This window comes from Colobus angolensis, unplaced genomic scaffold (assembly GCF_000951035.1).
Source record: "Colobus angolensis palliatus isolate OR3802 unplaced genomic scaffold, Cang.pa_1.0 Scaffold314, whole genome shotgun sequence".
NCBI classification, from domain to species: Eukaryota; Metazoa; Chordata; class Mammalia; order Primates; family Cercopithecidae; genus Colobus; species Colobus angolensis.
The window spans coordinates 545,360-567,784 of NW_012116422.1; the positions used below are offsets into that span (position 1 = coordinate 545,360).

Below are 22,425 nucleotides of genomic sequence, written 5' to 3' on the forward strand. Positions count from 1 at the left end.
AAACCCAAATAGACACCTCACCAAAAAAGATACACAGACGGCAAATAAGCATTTGAAAAGATGCTCAATATATGTCATTAGGGAACTTCAAATTAAAACAATAATGATACATCACTACCTGCCTCTTTGGAGAGCAACAGCAACTCTCACTAATTGCTGGTGTGAATCCAAAATGGTACAGTCATTTTGGATGACAGTTTGATCATTTCTTACACAGCTAAACACAATTTTTACATAATATCCAGCAATCATGCTCCTATGTATTTTTCCAACTGAGTTGAAAACATGTCCACATAAAACCCCAAACATGAATATTTATAGCAGTATTATTCATAATCACCAAAAGCTGTAAGTAAGATATCTTTCAATAGGTGAATGAAAAGGAATAAACAAACTGGGTTACATCTATATAACGGAATATCACTCGGTGATGAAAAGAAATCAGCTACTAGGTAAAAACAACAGCAATAACAACACCACTACCAAGGAAGAATCTTATGAAAGACTGGCTAAGTGAAAGAAGCCAGTCTGAAAAGTCCACATAGTATATGATTTCAAGTATACAACCTTCTGGAATTGACAAACATATAGAGACAGTAAAGAGAACAGTGGTTGTCAGCAGTTAGTGGGTAGAGATAAACAGGTAAAGCACAGGGGATTCTCAGGGTGGTGAAACTATTCTATATGATACTATAATTGTGTACATGACATCATACATTTAATAAAAACCATAGAACTATACAACAGAGTGAACCTTAATGTAAATTTTGGTCTTTGGTTAATAATAATATATTAACATTAGTCCACTGGTTTTAACAAATATATCATACTAATGTAATACGTTAATAACTGAGGCTGGGTGTGGCGGCTCACACCTATAATCCCAGCACTTTGGGAGGTCAAGGCACACAGATCACTTGACACCAGGAGTTTGACACCAGTCTGGCCAACACAGTGAAACCTCGTCTCTATTTAAAATATAAAAATTAGCTGGGTGTGGTAGTGCACGCTTGTAAACCCAGCTATTCAGGAGGCTGAGGCACATAATCGCTTGAACCCTGGGAGGCAGAGGCTGCAGTGAGTTGAGATCATGCCACTGCACTCCAGCCTGGGCCACAGAGTGAGACACTGTCTCAAATAAATAAAGGGCTATATGAAAAAACTACTATTTGCTCAATTTGTCTGTAGATCTGAAACTGTTCAAATTAAGTCTATTCATTGTGTGCGTGGGCACGTGTGTGCACAAACGCATGCATCAAACTGGAAAAATAAAGTTACTTACAGCTATTTATACTCTTAACTGATAATACAGAGTGGCCAAGAAATAGAGAATCTAAGAGATAGGCATGTCTTAGAATTTACCATTTAGTTACTGTTTCGTTTTGCTGTCCCCTACTCCCACTCACAACATTCCAGAAGAAAAGAAAGAAGAGATAGTCATTATTCAGCCTGTGCAGGGCTAGCTCTTCAGACACAAACATGGATAGTATCAGAAGATGCACGAAAATCAGACTGCACTACAAATTAAAAAAGAATAAGGTCTAGATTAATGGCTATAAATCACCAACTCCTAAAACAGAAGTACAAACTAATAATCTTCAGAGGCCCAGCAGGAATAAAATTATACAATATATGGGTTAATACAACTGAGTGAGAGAGATAAAGCCTATGCCAAACTAAAGAAAGCTTATCTGGCCTACAGGCCTAAGGGTTCAAACGTTTATTTAAAAAACACAGTAGTCACATAAAATGTCTGCTGGCTGGCTAGAATTCCACCACCTACAATTTACCTGCTTTCAAAAATTGTGTTCAACATTGAGAAAACAGAAAACCACTTATCTTGAGCTTAATATGGGCTTCTTTTTTCTCAACTGTAGAATACTTACTGAAATATCAAATCAATGGTGAGGATATGTATCATAGGCAGGCCTAAACCATTAACATTTGGTTTAAGCAATTTCGTATAATTTACCTCCTAAATCATAAAGAAGATACCTAAACATTTATATTAAAACAATACAACTCAAAGAAATTCTCATCTCAAGCAAATAATCCTGATGTTAAAATTATTTCTATCTTACATTCGTAAAATCATCAAATTTCGTGTTTTCACATAACTTCCAGAAACATACAAACAGGGCTACACAAATTGAGAAGTTATGAAGCCAAAGTAGACTACACATCAGGCAGCTCATAAAAATTGCTCTAAATTCCCTCTGCAAATGTATTTGATTTCTGCTATTCTTCATCTATAAGAAACATTTATATAACATTTTTATTTAATCATGAATGGCACCCAAAATGTGATAATCTCAACCTTTAAGGTTTAAGTATGAAGAAATGAAATTGTGAATAACTTTGCATATAATTCAGATATAAAGAGTGAAGATGCCAGTGAACAAAAAAACACACAGATTATTGTATCACTAGAGTTTGTGTCCCAAAATGAAAAAGTTTTAGAGATTGATTTCAAAACAATGTGAATATGCTTAACACTACTGAAATGTACACTTAAAAAATGATTTATAAAGCTAAATCTAATGTTACAGATATTTTTACCACAATAAAAATATTAAATTAAAATGTTATTTGTTAGCACGCTTCATATAATCAAAAACAGCCTAGAATTAATGTTAAAATAAAATTAATATATGGTAGAAATATCATCTCAAATATAGTTTTTGCCTGTACAAATTATTTCTTTCTAATACCAAAAAATAACATAAGTTGAAATTAAATTCTGTGTTTTTCTCTACATTTCCCCTAACCACTGAGTTTACTGTACAGAACAGTAAGATATATTTAACTAGCTTTTCATGTCTTTTATCCTAAACATTATGATGCATAAACCAAATGAATGAGTAGACATTATTCTCTTTCTCAATAATTAAGTAAATGATTATTACACAATAGTTATAAAGTAAATTTCTTCAATTTAAATCTACCACTCTTTAGCTCAGTTTTTAAAAAAGTTTTATATATTTTAAAAGTTTTAAAATTTTATGTATATGTATGGCACGCCTACAGGTTCATCATAGCAATCCTGCAGTTTCACAAGCTAAAACAGCCTTTCACTTCAAGATGTGATGGTCCATTTAAACAAACAACAATCTAGAAGATCCCTGCCCCAGTAAGAGACCACAGAGTTGTCAGTAAAAAAAAATGTAGTTTTTTTAAAAGTAAGGTACATAGACTACTGGTAATAATAAAATTTACACAGTGGTACACAGTGTACATAATGTGGTATATAAATACACATTTATTATTATCATTATTTTTGAGACGGGGTCTCACTATGTTGCCCAGGCTAGTCTCAAACTCCTGAGCTCAAGCAATCTAACCACCTTGGCCTCCCAAAGTACTGGGATTACAGGCACATGCCAATACGCCCTGCCCAGATACACATTTTTAATTTTAGTTACTATAAATTTATTTTTATAGCTAGTTTTATCATGGTAAAGCATCCTGTTTCCCTAACTAGGGTAATAAAGTTTCATGTTGAAATAAATTTATTTAGGTATAAAAGATGATCAAATTTAAAGAGAAACACTAAATTTAAAAAGTATACATGATACATAAATTTCGCAAAATTGTTAAGATACGATGTAAGTAACGTAAGTTGGGAAGCACTGCTGTAGGTTATGTTTATCATAGGCCAAGCGCGGTGGCTCATGCCTGTAATCCCAGCACTTTGGGAGGCCAAAGCGGGCGGATCATTTGAGGTCAGGAGTTTTTAGAGACCAGCCTGGCCAACATGGTGAAACCCCGTCTCTACTAAAAATAAAAAAAAATTAGCCAGGTATGGTGGCATGTGTCTGTAATCCCAGCTACTAGGGAGGCGAAGGCAGGAGAATTGCTTGGACCCGGGAGGCAGAGGTTGCAGTGAGGCAAGATCACATCACTGCACTCCAGCCTGGGTGACAGAGCAAGACTCCACCTCAAAAAAAAAAAAAAAAAAGAAAAAGAAAAAGAAAAGAACGGTGCCACTAATGTCAAGCATTCTGCTAAGTACCTTACACACACAATCTCATTTGATCCTTATAACAATCTATTAGATTATTACTAAATTGAATTTACCTGTTTTATACTAGAAATCTAGGGGTCAAAAATGCTAATGCACTTGCCCAAGATCACCAGAGGTAGTAAATGACAGAGCCAGGGTTAAAACCCACATCTGTCTGACAGATTCCAGAGTTTTAGTTTTCACTCCCTGTGCTATACTATCTCTCTAGTCTAAAGGAGGAAAGATTGAGAAAATGAAGTAGACCTAAACCGAACCTCTTGTCAAGGGAGACATATCAGTCAGTTAGTATAATTCCCAACATGAGATCATTTGTAATACGTATGTTTGTCACATAGTTAGAAGACAGCTATAGTAGTTGTTGGGACTTCAGGTACAAGTTTTGTGGAGCCAGAAAACCCTGGCTGAAGGACTATTCACTGTGCCATATCTAGAGAAAGGATCAAGCAACAAAGCCATTTAGAATATCAAGTTCATGTTCCTTATATCCATATATCCTTGTATCTCCTGTATTCAAGAATATCTGATTACTACCACTAGTTAAATACCACTTAACAGTCCCTACATCTAGGATCACAAGAGAGAACAAAGCATACTTTTGCCAGAACAAGGGTCTTTCCTGGTCATATTTGTTTGTCAAATGGCCCAATACTGAAAAACATACCACTGATGGCTCTCAATGTGCTGGACTCTCAAGCACATTTGAGATGTAATAACATAGGAGCCAATGGTCTATTGAATTACACCATCATATGACTATAGGACAAAGAAATTAAATTTTATTAGAACAAATTAAAGAAAAGAAATAAATCTTCCTGTGTACACTATGAATTACTGTGTTATGGAAAGCTGGGGAATATGTACCTGAATTCATTTAGGGCATCAACTATTCGATTATATGCCAAACTCCTCTGACTGGCATCAGCTGATCTCCGGCTCATTTTCATAGCCTTGAAAACAATCATTAAGATAGTTAATTCTTACGTTAATCATGAGCAAAACATGGAAAAAGGAGTCTTTTTTTAGACAGAGTCACATATTTATACAACGCTCTACCAAAAATCTTATCGAGAAAGAAATAAAGAAGGTAAATGCATTTATTGTGGCTTTTTCTTCTACACATTTGGTAATTAATGAATGGTTGAACAAAATTTAAAATTTTCAACTGTTTTCAATCTCTTATTTTTAAAACTGCAGACGACTATCAACACATAAAAAAACTGATATTGACAGTTTCTGGGTTATAAAAAATCTTATTTTTCCCAAACAGAACAAGACATAATGATAACTCAGTAACAATAACTCATGGTTTTATGCTTATATTTCACAGATAATACTTCTATTAACTCCTTTTTTTTTTTTTTTCTGACAGAGTCTCACTCTGTCGCCCAGGCTGGAGTGCAATGGCGCAATCTCGGCTCACTGCAACCTCTGCTGCCTGGGTTCAAGCAATTTTCCTGCCTCAGCCTCCCAAGTAGCTGGGATTACAGGCGCCTGCCACCACACCTGGCTAATTTTTATATTTTTAGTAGACACGGGGTTTCACCATGTTGGCCAAGATGGCCTCGATCTCTTGACCTCATGATCTGCTCACCTTGGCGTCCCAAAATGCTGGGGTTATAGGCATGAGCCACCATGCCCGGCCAATATTTGCTTTCTTAAAATATATTTAGCCAAGGTTGAAAAGCCTTAATCTAAGTAGACAAAAAGGGGATCAGGATTAGGATATGGAGGTCAAAAAGAATTTAATCTTTTACACTTTTTCAAAGAGAATTGAATTCTTTTTTTATTTTTTATTTATTTTTTTTTGAGACAGAGTCTCGCTCTGTCGCCCAGGCTGGAGTGCAGTGGCTGGATCTCGCTCACTGTAAGCTCCACCTCCCAGGTTTACGCCATTCTCCTGCCTCAGCCTCCCAAGTAGCTGGGATTACAGGCGCCTGCCACCACACCTGGCTTTTTAGTAGACACGGGGTTTCACCATGTTGGCCAAGATGGCCTCGATCTCTTGACCTCATGATCTGCTCACCTTGGCGTCCCAAAATGCTGGGGTTATAGGCATGAGCCACCATGCCCGGCCAATATTTGCTTTCTTAAAATATATTTAGCCAAGGTTGAAAAGCCTTAATCTAAGTAGACAAAAAGGGGATCAGGATTAGGATATGGAGGTCAAAAAGAACTTAATCTTTTACACTTTTTCAAAGAGAATTGAATTCTTTTTTTATTTTTTATTTATTTTTTTTTGAGACAGAGTCTCGCTCTGTCGCCCAGGCTGGAGTGCAGTGGCTGGATCTCAGCTCACTGTAAGCTCCACCTCCCAGGTTTACGCCATTCTCCTGCCTCAGCCTCCCGAGTAGCTGGGACTACAGGCACCCGCCACCTCGCCCGGCTAGTTTTTGGTATTTTTTTTTAGTAGAGACAGGGTTTCACCATGTTAGCCAGGATGGTCTCGATCTCCTGACCTTGTGATCCGCCCGCCTCGGCCTCCCAAAGTGCTGGGATTACAGGCTTGAGCCACCGCGCCCGGCCCAGAATTCTGTATTCTTTATGTAATTACAAAGTGATTAAATATTGTTTAAAAAACACAATTAAGATGTCAGCCTACTTCAGGACAGAAATCATGTTCCTGTACACCCGAAAGCTTCAGAGGGTGAAAGTGAAACACACTTCATGTTTTTTCAAACTGTTAAGATACTGGCAATTTACAAAGAAGTGAATATTATTTTGCTAGAATTTAGTAGCATTCTTCCTTAATCTTATCAGCTATGCTATTTTTAAATTAAATCACAAATCTCAAAAGGTAGAAGACTTCAAAATAATTGCCAAGGTGTTCAGAAACAAAATTCATACCTTTTATTAAAAAAAAGTTTGAAAACTGGCCCTAGAAGATAACTTCTTTGAATGGTACACTATTCACTATTATTTTCTATTCTTAATAATATTCTATCATTAAGTAACTACTATAGAACTTTAAAAATTAAGTCCCATTCACTTACGTAAAAGCATTCGTTTAATTTTATCTTTCAGCTTTAATAAAAAATGGCATACTACAATTGAACAAATATCCAAACAACTATAAGCATTAACAATGTACATTTTAGGTCGGGGTCCCAACCCCTGGGTCGTGGACCAGTACCCGTCAGTGGCCTGTCAGGAATTGCGTCGAACAAGTGAGTGAGCAAGCATTACTGTCTGATCGCTGCCTCCTGTCAGATCAGGGGCAGCATTAGATTCTCATAGGAGCGCATACCCTATTGTGAACTGTGCATGCAAGGGATCTAGGTTGCACGCTCTTATGAGAATCTAATGCCTCCGAAACCATGGCAACTGCCCCCCTCCCCAGCCCTGTCCATGAAAAAATTATCTTCCACAAAACTGGTCCCTGGTTGCCAAAAAGGTTGGCGACTGCTGCTTTAGATTACAGAATTATCAAAGTGTTAAAATATGAACACACTTGAAAAGTAATCTTTAATGAGTTCTATAATGTCTATTTCAAAATAACTCAAAATGTCAGTTCACCCACAACTTATTACTGTGTGTGATGACTTTGGCTAGACTACAAAATGTGAGAGCAGTCAATTGAAGAAATGTAATCAGTGTCTAACTTAAGAAAAGATAAATGAAAAAGTACTGCTAATGAACTATTTATTTTTTGACATATTCAATATGAATAACTAACATCTACGTCTTCTCTAGAGGCAGATGATCCTTAGTCACTAATGAGTTACTGAGATACATCCTTTCCTTTCTAAACCATTCTAACGGGTCTACCCACCTCTCGTCTCTTATTCCAGTCTCTTCAAAACACACTACCAAGTGCTCGTTTCAGCAGCCATACACAAAACACATTGCCAAGTTAATCACCCCAAAGTACAACTTGCAAACAGCCTTAAAGAAAAAGTCAGAACTCCCTGGCAAGCACTCTACATTCTTTGTCATCAGGTCCTCATTAACTTCGCCAGTTGTACCTCTCACTACTCCTCTTCATATCCTTTCCCCTCCACAGACTGTTGCAAAAAACTCTGATGACAGCCACTGATTTTATCAGCTCAACTTCTGGGAATCTCCTCTAAAAAATAATCTGGAAAATTCGCCAAGATGTTAACAATAGGGTAGCAACAATTGTGAAAAAGTAGAAATGGCCTAACAGGGAAACTATTACTTCAATTGAGGAGAACTACTAAAACATATGTGAGAACCATTTACAATAACTTGAGAAATGTGTATGTGACAATGATGTTTTTTATTTTACTATTTGAGATAGGGACTCATTCTGTTGCTACAGTGCAGAGACACAATCACAACTCACTACAGCCTTGACCTTCTGAGCTCAAGCGCTCCTCCTGCCTTGGCCTTCCTAGTAGCTGAGACTACAGGTGTGCACCTCCATGCCTGGCTAATTTTTACATTTTTTTTGGTAGAGACAGGGTCTTGCCATGTTGCTCAATCTGAGTTTTCTTAAGTGAGCATATAATTTGAAAAATGTAGACACAGCACAATCCCTACCAAGTAAAAGCACAATATGCATAGAAAAGGCCTACATAAGATTTTTCAGCAGTGAGTTTACTGTGTTCCCTTCGGGTGGCAAGAATGTCGATTTTCTTGCTATTCTGCTATATCCAATTTTCAGAGCTTTATGTTTCAAAACATTCTGTACATCCTTCAAAATGCAGTCCAAATGAACTTCTTCCCAATAGGAAGTCATTTCACTTTGCCCCCAATTTCTAAAAAAACTTTTGTTTGTCCTTCCTTTTTAGCTTAGATTCTAATATTTCACAATTTACTTTACATATTTGTATTGTATATACTATCTCAGTAGCAACTGACAAAAGTGATCACTCCTTCCTTGAAATACTTTCTGTACTTGGCTTTCCCAAAATAATACAGTCTTGTTTTTTCTCCTAATTGAACAGCCAATCCTTTCCTTCTCCTCTGCTAGTTCCTTCTTATCTCGTCAAACTCTTAATGTTAAAATGCACCACAACTCAGGCTTACCATTCCCTGTCCTCTCTTGCCAATCTCAATCAGTTTCATGGCTTTAAATACCATCTATACACTGATGACCTCTCTGGTAAACTCTAGACTCATAAAAACACTTGGATGTCCAGGATGCAAATATAAAAAAACCATCTTCCTTCATCAAATCGGTTTTGCTTGCAGTCTTTCTCACTTCAATGCTGGCAACTTCATCCTTCTAACTGCTTGCTAAAAAAATCTTAAGAGTCAACCTTAATTGTTTTTTCTCCGATATGCCAAGTCAGTACACCAGCTATTCACACCGGCTATTTCTATTTCTTACCAATTCAATCACTAAAGTGGTTTGAGTACTCATCATTTGTCACCTAGATTACTGCAACAGTATGCTAATTGGTCTCACAACATCTACTTTTGCTCCTAGAAATCTATTATCCACCAGCAGTAAGAGTGATCCTCATAAATAATGTCATTCTTCCTTCACTCAAAACCCTCCAATGGTTTCCCATCTTTCATACTTTTGTAAGAATAAATGCTAATGTTCTTACAATGGTATCTTATAAGGCCCTACATGATCTAGTCTCACTTCAATCCAGGCACTTTGGCCTCGTAATGCTGCTTAAGTATCAGGCTTATTCCTGCACTAACGCCTTTGCCCCTGCCTGGAACATCTTGTTCCAGATGGTTGTAGCTCACTTGCTCTGTATTTCTGGACCACATTCACATGTCCTTTAATAAGGGGCATTCCTGACTAGCCTATAAGTAATCCTTCCTTCCAGGATTCCTTACATACCTTTCTCCATTTTATTTTTCTCCACAGGACTTATACATACATCTATATTCACGTTTATTTGTCCCATGAGATCAGAAGTGTTGCTTTTATCTCTTTCTTTAGCTGGTAGAATGGTGTCTACCACATTTTAGGCCCTCAAATATTTATTTACACAACAAATGGATGAATGATCTTACATCTTTTATTAGACAGTAAGCACCTTAAAAAGGGTTCAATCTATTTGCATCCGCCAGAGCACTTTATAGGACACATGCACAATGTCTGTTAATTTTTCTGCCAAATGAATAAATATAATGCTTAATCGGGACAGTAAGATTTTAAAAGGAAAAGTTATAAATAAATAACTGTGCTTACCTGTTCTATTGCACTCTTTAATTTGTTCATGTGGCTTTCAAAGAGAGGAAAATGTGAAAAAAAGAATTCATTAAATTTGTTATTTTCATCTTCATCTTTGGATAATGAAAAGATTACCCCAATTGCAATCTTCTTTTTCCTCACAATTCCTGGGTTAGGGCCACAGCTTTCATCTGAGAGATTAAAGCTTTCTTCTATAGACCTTAAAAATAAATGTTTTTTTTTAATTTATACAAATAAAAATAATTAAATTCATAATTAAATCTTCTTGCTAATTAAATGTAGGAAAGCTAAGTCTTCTGCTGTTTTATCAAACAAACCTAAAATTTCATACCAATTGTATATCTCTTTAAGAAATCTACTGGCTATTCTTTCAGGTTCACGTTTTTGTAAGAAATTTTACTACAGAGTCAGATTGGGAACATTTTTTGGTCCAATTAGAAGTTACTAAAGAAGTACATAATCCCAATTCATAATCAACCAAAAAGTGGCTAAATTTCAATATTTATAGACGAGTCTGGTACAATCTTTTCCCTGTTCTAGGACCTTCTGGTCTCTGTTTTTGATTTTAGGAGTAAAGTCAAAGATGAAGGAATAAAGGAAATAAAAAAGAGGAGAAAACAAGAACTTTTAGTATCTACAGTTGTACTTAATGTAGATTAAAAAAATCTTTCAAGAATGAATTACCTTGCCAAAACAAAAACATGAAAAACTGAAATATCAAAATATGTAATACATAAATCAAAGACCTGAACATAAAACTCTTAGAAGAAAACAAAGGGTAAAGGTGTCATGCATCATGACACTGATTTGGCAATGGTTTCTTAGATATAACACAAAAAAGCACAGTCAACAAAGGAAAAAAAAATAAACTGGACTACATACAAATTTAACCTTCTGTGCATCAAAGGACACTATCAATGTAGTAAAAAGGCATCCCACAGAATGTAAAAAAAATTTACAAATCATATATCTGATAAGGGATTAATATCTAAAATATATACAGATTTTCCACACCTCACCAACAAAGCAAAAAAAATACAATTATAATATGGGCAAAGGACTTAAATACACATTTCTCTAAAAAAGATATACAAATAGTCAATAAGAACATGAAAAGATGCTCAGGTTGGATGTGGTGCCTCATGCCTGTAATCCTAGCACTTTGGGAGGCTGAGGCAAGTGGATCACTTGAGACCAGAAGTTCTACTAACCTGGGCAACATGGTGAAACTCCATCTCTACAAAAAAAAAAAAATTAGCCAGGCATGGTGGCAAGCCTGTAGTTCCAGTTATTAGTGAGACTGAGGTGGAAGGATCACCCGAGCCCAGGGAGGTTGAGGCTGCAGTGAGCCGTGATTGTGCCACTGCACTCCAGCCTGGGCGACTCAAAAAGGAAAGAAAAGAAAAGAATAGAAAAGATGTTCAACTTCACTAATTATTAAATACAAATGAAATCCACAATGAGGAACCACTTCAGACCCAGTAAGATGGCTATTATCAAAAAAACAGAAAGTAAGTGCTGGTGAAGATATGGAAAAATTGGAACCAATGTACATTGCTGGTGGGAATGTAAAACGGTACTGTAACCATGGAAAACAGTGTGCAGCATGATAGTTCCTCACAAATTTAAAAACAAAATTACCATATGATCCAGCAATTCCACTTCTGGGTATATAACCAAAAGTACTGAAAACGGGGACTTGAACAGGTATTTGCACACTCATGTTCATAGCAGCATTATTCACAATAGTTAAGAAGTGGAAGCAACCCAAGTGTCCATCAATAGATAAATGGATAAACAAAATGTGGTATGTATGTACAATGGAATGTTATTCAGTCATAAAAAGGAATGAATATCTGACACATGTTACAACATCGATAAACCTTAAAGACATTATGCTAAATGAAATAAGGCAGACACAGAAGGACAAGCAGTGCATGATTTCATTCATACCTTGTATGAATTCATAAAGACAGAAAATAGAATGGTGGTTACAAGAGGAAGGGAAGGGAGAAATGAGGAGTTATGCTGAATGGATACAGAGTTTCAGCTGGGAAGAGGAAAAAGTTCTGGAGTTGGATGGTGATGATGGTTGCACAACAATATGAAGGTACTTAAACAAATGTCACTGAACTGTACACCTAAAAATGGTTAAAATTGTAACTTGTTAAGTATAACTTACCACAATTTTTTAAATGTAGTAAATTTTAAAAGTTTTCAGTTTCAAACTTAAAATACACAGAATACAAGTCCAGGCTCTAAAAATCCATATAAAATTATGTTTAAGGAACTATTCAATCTTGTTCTGTGTTTAAAGTTCCAACTTACCATCTAGGAAATACCCCATTTTCCAAACTTGTTGTTTGGCTGCGTCGCCAACGTCGCTGGTAGCTGCTGGCACAACTTCGGGTAAGTGAGGAGTTTGGGGAAGGAAATGGAGTGATCAGCAAGCTGCTGAGAGATGCTGTTAAGTCAGAAGAACAACAAGTATAAGTCAATAATGACTAAGCATAATGACAAATTTTTTTTAACAAAATTACAAATAGGTTAAGTTAAACTTGATTTTGCTTCATGAGCCTCTCAAATGTCCATTAAAAGAACACATCCTTCTTGGAGCAAGGTCTCAGGTGAGAAAAATCATATATTAACAATGTATCAGCAAAAAACTCTGAGACAATCCCCTTTTGGTATTCCCCTCTAGGGACTCCAGAAGAAAATTATACTTTACAACAAGGCATTATCCCTTTGGCCACTGGATGACTGTCCCCTAACTTAGCTGAATCCTTTTAGTTCTGAAATTAAAGGAAATCTGATGCTGTTCAAACTTAATGCAGCAGCTGGATTTTAAGAACAAGCTATTGAAAATAAGTGTTTGAACGGCATTTAAAGAGGTCATTTACAAGTACTCACGGATCACGTGTGCACGTGTAGTCAAAGCTACCACTTTTAATTAAGAATCATGACTATACCTACTAAGCTCCAAAAAAGGAATGCTCTCTGGAGCATCTAAGGTGACAAACACATTCCAGCAGACTCCACTCTGTAACGGCTGCAATCCCCTGATCTTGGGGATTATCCCTTCCCAAAACACTTCTCTGAAATCTGTAAGATATGTTTACTGCCTGAGGTGTTAAGAGCTACAACTGCTGATTTTTCATTAGGCTAGGGGATTTTCATTAGGCTTTTCCCCACTGGATTTAGAGAGGATAAGACTTGCCATTAAGGGCTTGCTTTCGTTTGGCAATATTCCAGACTTCTATCTTTTATGATCATAAGGACATACTGAAAATGTATATTCAAAACAGGGGACTATTATCATCACTATTAAAAAGGTACAGGTCAGATGATAAATTATTTCGGACACCAGCACTACAAACTGAGATACTTTCATTACGAAGATCCATTCATTTGAATTCTGACAAATTCAATGACAGAGGATAAAGCTGTATGTGCCATGCAAACATGTAGACCATCAATGAACTCATTCTAAACTACTTTAGAATGCAGATTGTAAATGCAGACCATAGTTTATCAGTTAGTATTATAAAACCTTGTAGTCCAAGACTGGGTATGTACAACTAAATCTGGGTGTGACTTCAGTGAAAAATAAAATGCTGTCCTAAGTCTGGAAAAAATACATTTCACTGTGTTCTAATATTAAAAATAACTCTTATTAGAAAAAGAAGACAATATACATTAACTTAAATGACATATATTAATCCAATAACTTGAAGTAGCCTAACAGATCAGTCTAGCCAGACACTTCAATTTATAAAGAATGTAAGTATAAATAAATTAATTTATCATCTCTCAAATCTTAAACAATGAGAATTAAATTCCTGCCAGGGAAGACTAAATCTCTAGATAACATAGAAGCAAAGGGTATTAAAAGAAATATACTCTAGATTCTTTAAAACAAAAATAAGAAACTGAATTAGAAAAGAAAGATGAGATTACTTGAAAAACACAAGCCATTATTATTAGAGTAGTGGTTGGCAACCCTAGCTATCTATTAGAATCAAGTGTTAGGTTTTGCATTTGTTTTGTTTCTCAAATACAGATGCCTAGAGATGCCTTCTCTAGGTTACATGAGAGTCTTTGAAAGTAGAGTTCAGGCACTTGAATTTTTTTTAAAACTTCTCCTTGTTATTCTAACACACACCTAGGGATTCCAATATACAGCAAGTTTAGATTTTTCATTTATACTCAAAACTGAATCATAGAACCAATTTCGACAGTAGAGCCATATAATGTAACAACACATGCTATCACACTGAATTAAGTTTCTTATATCTAATAGTAATTCAAGCCTAAAATTACTTCTTCTTTTACTTATGCCCCAACACACACTTTTCTTTTTAGCTAAAATGTCTTTTTTCTGAGCTTTTGCCTGGATAACTGCTATTTATTTCTCAAAATACAACTCAATCATCATTATTCTGTAAAGCTTTGTTGGCATCCCTGCCCCTTGCCCAAGCTAAGTGTGGTGCTCTTTCTCTGAAGCTTTTTGCACAGGCCTAACACTAAACGCATCACACAATGAACTAGACAGATGATTTTCCTAATTTTTCTCCTAGTAGACTCCATACTTCCGTGTCCCTTAAAGGCAGACTCTGGGCTTTAATTTTTTTAATGTCCACCATGTTTCAATAAATGTTTGCTAGACCTACAAATTTTGGAAGAGTCCATATTTGAAAAAAAAAAAGTATAACACTGACTCAAAATGCCTGTGCTTTTCTGAGCAAGAGACAATACGACAATTTAAACTTTAGTTAGCAGCAAGCAAATACAAGCAAATGTGGTTTTTTTACTACAGTTTCTAAGCAGTTTTCTGACCAATGCTTTTCTTCTTATACTCACTAAGCTTCAACCAGTGTACTTTACTCTGGCTTTAGTTCATCCTGGCTTTATTCTACTCAGCACACTTAAAAGTAAACATGAAAAATGTTAAATTTACAAGACTTTGCTCTGATCTTTCCACAGTTCTCTTGTAAGGCTAATATCAATATGAACAAATTTGGTAATAAAGGAAGGGACAAAAAAGAAAATCAATGCCAACAGCAATCTCATAAAAAACTGAATACAAGAACCTGACATTACCAGACCGTGCTATGCCACTGTCTCTGTCCTCATTGAGCTCTCTTCCAGGCATGTCCATTGGGTTGCTGTGAACTATAAATAAAGATGAAACTGTCAGTTATAAAATATATTGCTATTCAGGTGGATGAACAGCTCCTTTTAAATAGCAAACAAAATCATGCTCATCTCATTGCATTCCCTTATTTTTTTCGATAGCATGACACCAACCCAACACCAAGAGCTATTACTCAGTTGAACAAGCTTTGAGAGCTCTGTGATGATTTGATACACAGTATGAGAATCTAAAACATAATACCTAAAGAAGCAAGGAGTTACTAAAGTCATATTTTAGAAGCATATTCAGTGACAGATATTTATAATATACTATTAAATGAAAAAAAGCAAGCTACTGAACAGTATGAGCACTTGCTGGGACCAAGTGGTGGGTATATCATAGTTCACTGTACTGTTTCTGCCTATAACAATGTATGTTTCAAAATTCTCCACAATAAATTGAGAAATTTGTTTGAATAGTATGATCCCAATTGTGTTTAAAAAACAAAAAAGCAGGTATTTCTGGCTGATAAAACAGCTAATACATATTTTTGCCTTTTAAAAATGTTTTCCAAGTTTTCTATAAATATGTATTTGCTATATCTAATATTTATAGGGAAAGAAAATATTATTCAAAACAAGAAGGGCTAAATTGATACCAATCTGAGCACAATGAAGAGTAAATATGTTCACATTCTAATAATTTCCACTAAAAGGTTACAATGTTAGGTAATCTGCTAAAACGTGTGAAACAAGGTATATGATTAGAATCCTGGATATATACACATGAACACACTCTACAATCATCAACTTGATTATGTAAGCAAATACAGTCATGTATGCCTTTTACAGAGCATTACAGTGGTGCTTGTTCATCTAAATCTTAGCTCCAAGAAAAACTGTTCTTATGGAATAGTGTAGATCAGAAATTTTACAATAATAACAAGATAGGATAATTTTCTGCAATTGGTGAACTATGGTACAAAAGCTACTCAGCCATGGAAACAAGACAGTGTCACATTAAAAATTCCAAGTGGTATCATAAGAAATAAAGTTCATACTAAGTTTTGGTTTCAGATTCTAAAGTTAAAATCATTATGCCACAAGAGAAATGGCAAACCAAAATTTCATAAAAATGTCAATTCTACTGTTAACTCAGTGTCTGGAAATTTTAAGAACATGTTCAGTAGAATGGAATTAAGTTCTTATACTTCCTAAAGCAATGTTTTCTTATCCATAACCTCACCAACTGCATTTATCTACTGTCTTGTTTCCACAGCTTAACTACAGAGTCTAGCCGTTGGGGCACACCAACTAGTCTACCCACACAGCACATCGCAAACCTGCAAAGAAAGAGGCGCTCCTGATCAGGCGGAGCGGACCCTGCTCAGAGAATGCCCGCCTGGGGCTGCAGAACTGTGAAAGACCTACATGGCAAAAACGTAAAATACACATGAAAGAGGACTGTTAGAGAAGCCACAGTGCGTCAGGGAAAAAAGGTGAGCTAAGGCAGCACAAGAGCAGACCAACAAATATGGATGGAAACTTTTAAACTAAATAAGAATTCAAGCTATCTTCCCATTTTTGAAACAGGATGATGTTTCTTTAGTCATGATTTATATCAAACAACAACTTCATGTATTTTTACTAATAAATGTATATGTAATAAAAACAAGCTTCAGCTATATAAAGTAAAAATTATTTTAAATGTTCAATCCTTTCTAATGTAAAACAGTATTTTTAAAGATTTGAAAAAGTATGATAATGTTATCTATCTAAACTGATATTTGCCAAATAAATTTATTTTTTTAAAGTTGTTTTAAGATTACAGTATGTGCCTACAACTGAAGTGAGGAGAAAACCACCTAAGCACTTGGCACACAGCATACAATAGGGTGCAAAACCAGCAAAGAGATCTTACTGACATTAAAAATTGGTTTTTCTAACCCAGTGATAAGTTACAAAGTAATGGAAGAAACCAAGGTTACTAAACCAGGAGTCAGTCACTGTGGAAGGAGGAACACAAATGACACTCATCAGGGACCGGACTCCCAGCTGTTCAAGAGAAGTAGCTGCCACACGCTTCATGAAAAGGTTAATTGCAGTCTGAAGACCCAAGAAGGGCATTATGGCCTGAAAGCAAGCAGCTGGGTTACCTGTTAGCTATGCTTCATCAAAATAGTCTAAACAGCCATGAAGGACATTTATCTAGGATGGAATAGGGGGCTTTCTGTTTTAAAAAGTGACAATTGCATTTTTCTTCTTTCCTTTTTTGAAACAGGGTTTTGCTCTGTGATGCAGGCTGGAATGCAATGGCATAATCGTAGCTAACTGCAAGTTCTAACTCCTGAGCTACAGTGATCTTCCCTCCTCAACCCTCCCCATGAGCCAGGTGCATGCCACCAGGCCCAGCTAATTTTGAAAACTTTTTAGTAGAGACAAAGTCTTGCTACATTGCCCAAGTTGATCTCCAATTCCTGGGCTCAAGTGATCCTCCTGCTTTGGCCTCCTAAAGTGTTGAAATTACAGGCATGAGCCACTGTGTCCAGCCAACTGTAGTTTTCAAATTGCTAACAGATATTACTTTTCTGTAGCAAGAACTTCTATAATTATAGTACACGTACAGCAATCCTTCCATGTCTCAATGGTCAGCTCTTTAATTCGTCCTAGCTTTCTTTCCCTAGTTACTTCAAAAATTATTTACTTCTTTAAACTCCTTCCCTACCTCTTCTTCTCAGCATAAAACTTTTGCTTCCTAGAGTATGCACATTCATATATGCACATACACACAGTAGAATTAACCAGATTGGAACCCTTTTTTTCTATCATCCTGCTTCAAAACTTACTCTCTCACCCATCCTTGCCTCCTTCCTGCCTAAGTAGTCATGTTACTCAAGTCTTACAACGTGCTAGGGACTTATTAAAAATTCCTAAGTTCCTCCTTCCCTTCCAAAGTTAACTTTAAGTCAGCTAGGACCCCAATCCCCCATTCTTCTTCAAAAATCTCCTTCTATCAATTATTACTTCTAGTCTTTAATTTCATGCTCCTTATAATTTCCTTTTTCTGTCAACACTTAAACATAGTCAAGTCTCTTCCACCACCCTCCATATATCTAATCCTACAGCAATTCAGCAGTTCTCAAAATGTCATCCAAGGACCCGTGGGGTCCCCGAAATTTTCAGGGGGTCTGTGAAGTCCTCCATTTTCCAACTACACATCTGTGTGGGACAATTTTCTTGATACACTTCAATGAAAATAACATATCACAAAGGACTGAATACAGATGCAGATATGAGAATTTAGCTGTAACCTCATCCAGAAATTAAGGAGACTGATAAAAATGTAAAACAATGCCACTCTTCTTACTAATTTTTTGGAGGCCTGTAATAACATGAAAGGGGGTATTAGTGTAATTTTTCAAGGATTTACTAAATATTCTTCAATTTTTTGTTGTAATTGCTAACAATTTATCAATAGCCGCAATCCACATAAACAAAAGTTCTCTGCAGTCCTCGATAATTTCTAAGTGTGTAAAGGGCTCCTAAAACCAAAAAGTTTGAGAATCATTGCTTGCATCTTGGACAAAAGTCCAAACTCTGAGTCATCCCAATTCTGACGTCTATTCTCCCCACTGAAACTGCTCATCTAGGCCACCAAAAGCCTTCCTGTTGCTTAATTTAGTACATATTCTCTTATATTACCTTATAAGCAGTAACTGATGCTGATTATATTACACTGTAAACTTTTTTCCCATGTAACACACTCTCTGTATTTTTCCCCCTCAGTCTCAGTCTGTTTGTGTGCTTCTCTTCTCCTACCCTTTTTTTTTCTTTTGAGACGGAGTCTCGCTCTGGCTGGAGTGCAGTGGTGTGATCTCGGCTCACTGCAAGCTCCGCCTCCCAGGTTCACGCTATTGTCCTGCCTCAGCCTCCCGAGTAGCTGGGACTGCAGGAGCCACCACGTCCGGCTAATTTTTTTGTATTTTTAGTAGAGACAGGATTTCACTGTGTTAGCCAGGATGGTGTCCATCTCCCAACCTCGTGATCTGCCCACCTCAGCCTCCCAAAGTGCTGGGATTACAGGCGTGAGCCACTGTGACCGGCCTGGTACCCCTTCTTAAAGCCAGCATTCCCCAGGGTTCCATCTTCAACACTCTTTCCTTCTCATTCTTTACATTTCCTAGGTCATCCTCCATTCCCATGCTTTCAGTTATAATTTAGGTCCTGATGATTCTCAAATCCCCAGAAGATACAGCTAACTGGTCAACTTTTATTATTTTTAAATTATTAAACACTCATCCATTTTTACATTAAAGAGAATACCTACAATATACCTATCTAAGTAGCTAACAACAATGGATTTCTTCACTTGGATATTCCGGTACTTCCAATTGAACATGACTAAACCTAAAATCATCAACTCTGATTTCTTCTATTCCCCTTAATGAAGAGCACCAATATCCATGCAATTAAACAGCCAGCAAAGTGCCAAACTTGATTCTTCCTTTTGCCTCACCTCTTCTAATTAGCTAATCTGGTCCACTCTATGTCCCTTAGTGAATTTCTCAACAACTATCCCCACTGACACTAATTTACTGTAGGTACCATTATCTGTCATTTGGAGTACCATGAGTAGCCTTCTAATATGGGCCTTTTCTCAAGACCACTTGCTTACCTGAATCCATTCCTACTGCAGTTAGAATAATCTTCTACAGATACAAACGTAATTTGATTGTGTTGTTATATTCCGAAAATTCCTCCCTGGTGGCCGCGAGAATGTATCTCAAAGATCTCCAACTATAAAGACTATGTTGATTAAGAACCCCTGCTGAAATCCACTGGCACATTTGTGCAAGGACACATAGCTGATAGGCTGCTCCCAGCCAATGGTTGAACACAGTAGGTATACTAAGGCAGGCCCATTCTGGGGAGACATGGGACACTTCTGACAACCAACTTTGACTCAAATAATTCCCAGGGCCTTGCCAAACCTCATTTGAACTGTATAGCTGGCTTGAGACACTTCCAGTCAACACTCTATCCCTCTCTCCTTCATTCATGGTCAGACTTACATCACAGTTTGATGGGTCGCTCAGCCTTTCCCAGCATTTTCCTCATTTTCCTTTACATAGTCATTTCCCCTAACACAACTGTTGCATGTTTAACTCTGTCTTTGGCACCTGCTAAAAAAAACAGGTAAAGGACCCGAACCAACATATCTGCACTGGTGCCCAACTACACTAAACCAAGCATTAACTCTAAATTCCTCAGTGTGGCCTACAGTGCGTTTTGTGATCTAGCTTTTGCTCCATTCTTTCTTTTTCATTTACTTTACCCCTACTCTGTGCTCCATACATACTGATTTATTCACATTCTTTCCATACTCTATGATCTTTTGCCCCTAGGTCTGTGTACATACTATTGCTTCTTCACAGAACATTTATTTCCCTAGCCATCTGGCTAATCCTTCAAGCTTAGGCCTCATGTCCTCAAGGAAGCCTTCCTTGACTCTCCAGGACTGAACTGAGTGCTTCTCCTTATTTTAATCACACCCTGCTCTTAACTCTGTCTAAGAATTTACTATAGTATACTGTAATTGTTGTATTACTTTTCTGACTTCTACTAACTATAAATCCATTGAAGCAGGAACTGTGTCTGGTTCACCACTGTATCTTCAGAGCCTAACAGAGTGTTTGGCATATTACAGGTGCTCACCACATACTTATCGATTGATTGATTGACTGGAAATTGAAAGAAAGTAAGAAATGGTAGACATGCTAAAAAATCCTTGACTGACAATCAAAAGAGTGCAAATGTTGCTCATTACTTAAAGTCAGTAGTATGTAAAATGGATTTTCTACTCTACATTAAAAGAGAGGACAAGTATATCTAACCTCTATAGTATAATTTACCTTTATAAGTAATAATGGATTTGTGTTACTGAAATGAATTACTTTTGGCTGGGGCACGGGGGCTCACACCTGTAATCCCAGGTCTTTGGGAGGCTGAGGCGGGTGGATCACTTGCAGTCAGGAGTTCGAGAACATCCTGGCCAACACAGCAAAACTCTGTCTCTACCAAAAATACAAAAATTAGCCGGATGTGATGGCACGTGCCTGCAGTCCCAGTTACTTGGGAGGCTGAGGCAGGAGGATCGCTTGAATCAGGGAGGCACAGGTTGCAGTGAGCTAAGATCACACCATTGCACTCCAGCCTGGGTGACAGAGTGAGACTCCATCTCAAAAATCAAAAACAAACAAAAACCCATAATTACTTTCAACTTTCAACAAGTCCCTTGAGCTTTGAAAAGTATCAAACTATAAAGAAAAAAGATTTCATTCTTTGTCACATTTTTCCTTTATTTAAAAAAATGAAGTAATCAAGCGAGTTAAGAAAAAGCAGAACTTCTATTTTTCTATAACACACACACATTATAAAGTATATGCCTAACACTTTGACTAGCGCACAGTAATAGGTGTTTTATAAGCGATTGCTCATTTGAATAAACACAAATTATAAAAAATAAATAATAGGATGTCATACAGTTCAAGTTGGAAGAAAAAATTGTTTTCTACTAATATATAACAATTATTTATTTAAATTAATTATGAATAAAAGTTCTTACTAAACAGAAAATGAGAGAAATATTAATACTATTCTAATTGTTATCCCATTCCCTTGGCTACTATATAGCTTTTTATGCACCAGAAATATCGCAATACAGCAGCAGTTCACTTGAGCTGTCTAGAAGAAATGACAGAAATTTTAGAAAGTCTGTCACTTTAAAATGTAGTACTTAAATAACAACAATCAGCTAACCAAAGTACTAAATTAATTGTTATTCTAATCTTTTAAGAAACATCAAATTTGAACATCTGCTCATCTGAATTACAGGTCACAAAAACAAGCATCATTTTAAAATGACTTTTATGGTTAGGGAAGACAGAAGGAAGAAGGTGTAATAGTCTTCCTCAGCTGAAATAGCCAAAAGAACTACTAAGGGCTTTTCTTATCACTGACACCTTTCAAAGATGCTTCAAATTTAACAATGAAAAACAATGAAGACAAATTAGATATATCTAAAGTAGTCTCTTTATCAGATACAAAATAAATACTGTGTTCAAATATATGAAAAATATGTTTTCCAAAT

At 36.4% G+C, this 22,425-nt stretch overlaps 1 protein-coding gene across 3 annotated transcripts in view; it reads right to left on the minus strand.

Moving 5' to 3' along the window:
- FNIP1 (folliculin interacting protein 1) overlaps positions 1-22,425 on the minus strand; it is a 155,696-nt gene that overhangs the window by 52,750 nt on the left and 80,521 nt on the right. For 2 of the 3 annotated variants that reach the window (XM_011951043.1, XM_011951045.1), the window contains 5 exons: positions 16,619-16,702; positions 15,243-15,314; positions 12,471-12,606; positions 10,140-10,341; positions 4,886-4,971 (listed from right to left, as the gene is read on the minus strand). In XM_011951043.1, the coding sequence (XP_011806433.1) occupies positions 4,886-4,971; positions 10,140-10,341; positions 12,471-12,606; positions 15,243-15,314; positions 16,619-16,702 (580 nt within the window). The remainder of the gene's footprint in view (positions 1-4,885; positions 4,972-10,139; positions 10,342-12,470; positions 12,607-15,242; positions 15,315-16,618; positions 16,703-22,425) is intronic. The other variant, XM_011951044.1, reaches the window with a different exon arrangement.